This window comes from Oncorhynchus tshawytscha, linkage group LG05 (genome assembly GCF_018296145.1).
Source record: "Oncorhynchus tshawytscha isolate Ot180627B linkage group LG05, Otsh_v2.0, whole genome shotgun sequence".
Lineage (NCBI taxonomy): Eukaryota > Metazoa > Chordata > Actinopteri > Salmoniformes > Salmonidae > Oncorhynchus > Oncorhynchus tshawytscha.
In genome coordinates this window covers 49,566,024-49,569,379 of record NC_056433.1, presented here as the reverse complement: position 1 = coordinate 49,569,379, position 3,356 = coordinate 49,566,024, and the positions used below count along the sequence as shown (strand labels likewise).

The window sequence follows — 3,356 nt, the reverse complement described above, 5'->3', positions numbered from 1 at the left end:
CCAAGCCCTCACCCTCCAATCCAACAGGTCCCAGACATGCTCAATGGGATTGAGATCCGGGCTCTTCGCTGACCATGGCAGAACACTGACATTCCTGTCTTTCAGGAAATCACACACAGAATGAGCAGTATGGCTGGTGGCATTGTCATGCTGGAGGGTCATGTCAGGATAAGCCTGCAGGAAGGGTACCACATGAGGGAGGAGGATGTCTTCCCTGTAACGCACAGCGTTGAGATTGCCTGCAATGACAACAAGCTCAGTCCGATGATGCTGTGGCACACCGCCCCAGACCATGACGGACCATCCACCTCCAAATCCATCCCGCTCCAGGGTACAGGCCTTGGTGTAACGCTCATTCCTTTGATGATAAACACGAATCTGACCCCTGGTGAGACAAATCCGCGACTCGTCAGTGAAGAGCACTTTTTGCCAGTCCTGTCTAGTCCAGCGATGGTGGGTTTGTGCCCATAGGCGACATTGTTGCCAGTGATGACTGGTGAGGACCTGCATTACTCCAGGCCTACAAGCCCTCAGTCCAGCCTCTCTAAGTCTATTGCGGACAGTCTGAGCACTGATGGAGGGATTATGCGTTCCTGGTGTAACTCGAGCAGTTGTTATTGCCATCCTGTACCTGTCCCGCAGGTGTGATGTTCGGCTGTACCGATCCTGTGCAGGTGTTGTTACACGTGGTCTGCCACCTCGAGGACGATCAGTTGTCCGTCCTGTCTCCCTGTAGTGATGTCTTAGGCGTCTCACAGTACAGACATTGCAATTTATTGCCCTGGCCACATCTGCAGTCCTCATGCCTCCTCCTTGCAGCATGCCTAAGGCACGTTCACGCAGATGAGCAGGGACCCTGGGCATCTTTCTTTTAGTGTTTTTCAGAGTCAGTAGAAAGGCCTCTAATGTCCTAAGTTTTCATAACTGTGAACAGGAGGTGATGGCACGACAATGGGCCTCAGGATCTATCCCGGTCTCTCTGTGCATTCAAATTGCCATCGTTAAAATGCATGTCTGTTCATTGTCCGTAGCTTATGCCTGTCCAAACCATAACCCAACTGGACAATGAACACAATTACATTTTATCGATGGCAATTTGAATGCACACAGAGCCCATGACGAAATCCTGAGGCACATTGTTGAGGTGATTGCACTTTTCAGCATGATAATACATGGCCCCATGTCACAAGGATCTGTACACAGTCCCTGGAAGCTGAAAAAGTCCCAGTTCTTCCATGGCCTGCATAGTCACCAGACATGTCACCCATTGAGAATGTCTGGGATGGTCTGGATCAACGTGTACGACAGAGTGTTCCAGTTCCCGCCAATATCCAGCAACTTGAAGAGTGGGACAACATTCCACAATTAACAGCCAGATCAACTCTATGCAAAGGAGATGTGTCATGCTGCATGAGGCAAATGGTGGTCACACCAGATACTGACTGGTTTTATTTTTTAAGATATGCATCTGTAGGTCACAGACATCTGTATTCCCAGTCATGCAAAATCCATAGATTAGTGCCTAATGAATTTATTTCAATTGACTGATTTCCTCATATTTTCTGTAACTCAGTAAAATCTTTTACAATTGTTGTTTGTTGCGTTTATATGTTTTGTTTAGTGTATTATAAAGATCAGTCCTTTCAGCAGCCCAGATAATTTATTTATATATACCATCATTGGATGGTTTGGCAGTAGGGTTTAGGCCATAGGCCAGCATATTGAAAATATAGAAAAAAATATTTGCCTGGTAATGTGTATATGTCTTAGCATTTTCTAAATTCAAACGAACCCCCTGGAACTAGACATGGAAGTTTAGAAGACACGTCTTCCAAGTCGGGAATTGAGGTAGTATCCCAGTTAACGGTTGGTAGAAAATGATCTGTGCTACACTTAACATTCCCTACCTACAATAACGCCTACCAGCCAGCTGGAACAGTAATAATGGTCCGACTAGGCGATATTTTTTTATAGCTACTGTCAAAGCAGGGTTGGTACTTTGCAAACATGCAAACCCATTGCCTGACAAGCATGGGAAAACAATTGACTGGGGAATTATGTCAAAATGGCTTGTGGTGATCTAGCTATGGTGGATGTAACTCCATTGCGTTGTCAACATTGGAGTTAGCGAGATGTATCCTCCTAGCTACTGCGGTGTTCTGTCAGTGTCAAATACACACCAGTTTGACTGAGTCAGTCGAACTGTGCTAGCTAAGCATGTTCAGTTTTCATTGCAAATTGTAGATGGTAACGAGCTAGCTAGCTAGACAGTATCGATATCTAGCTTGATACTCTGAACCATTTGATGTTTATGATGCATGGCAATTTGACTATGTATGAGCAGGTGTTTGCTAACTATAGAGCCTAGTTAGCTAGCCTACCTGGCTGCTCACCATACCTAGCAAACGTCAACAAAGACAGCTCACTACACTAGCTGGCTAGCTAGGTTAAAACGTTTGCAAAATAACGCCCCAATATATAATGGTTATCAGAATACAGCTATTTAACTGCGAATGCAATCAATCGGCTACTTTTGCTTGCCACTGCCAGCTGGCTAAAAACAACTCGTCATAAAAACGTGCTAACTAGCCAAGCTGCATACAGTAATTAATCAACAAAACAAGGCACTTACCCGTGCAGCTCTAGTGATGTTTAGGTCTTTCATCACTTCTTCGAAAGCCGCAGTCTCCTCCGCCTGTTTCTGATTATGTAAAGCGATTTTCTCGCTAAATTTACGTGGATTGTTTGAGCTCGCCATCTTTTGCTGTTCTTCTCAATGGGACATTACGCACAACGCTTGGATACGATGGTTTGTCGTCATTACGCGCGTACTGTAAATGATGCTATGAAATTAAAAATACAAATGTAAATGTCTAGCTAGCTACATAACATATCGCATACTACATGCCATTTTCTATTTTCTGGAAATCTAATGATGAGTATTATCACATCATTAAATCAGGACTTACCGTGTGTATTTGATTTGTATGTTGGGCTCTGTGGGCTTTCACAGCAAATTAGTTTGGAGCGGTTCGGTTCGTTTGGACTGGTGTGAACACTATCCGCACTCGAGCGCACCGTGGTTGGTCTCAGTCAGATTCCGTTCGTACCTTGGTGCGGTTCACTGCAGATGAGAACGCAGTCCGGACCAAATACCAGAAAATAACCAGAGGCGTGCAGTATTGATTGTTTGACTGCAAGCATTAGATGACATGCAAACAGTACCATAACTTGATATCTGTTGAACATTATGTGGGTAGCAGCGAATTTATGGGTGTAAATTGTGGGGAGACAAGGCTATACCAGGATAGGCAATGTGAAACCACCTGGACCAAATTAAGAAAATACAATTTAAC

General features: G+C 44.6%; 1 protein-coding gene across 3 annotated transcripts in view; it reads right to left on the bottom strand.

The window, feature by feature from the left end:
- The window catches only part of LOC112250741 (CREB-regulated transcription coactivator 1), a 33,032-nt gene extending 30,220 nt beyond the window's left edge, over nucleotides 1–2,812 (bottom strand). For all 3 annotated transcript variants that reach the window (XM_024421141.2, XM_024421142.2, XM_024421143.2), the window contains exon 1: nucleotides 2,633–2,812. In XM_024421141.2, the coding sequence (XP_024276909.2) occupies nucleotides 2,633–2,758 (126 nt within the window). In that variant the 5' untranslated portion in view covers nucleotides 2,759–2,812. The remainder of the gene's footprint in view (nucleotides 1–2,632) is intronic.
- Nucleotides 2,813–3,356: the final 544 nt, after the last annotated feature.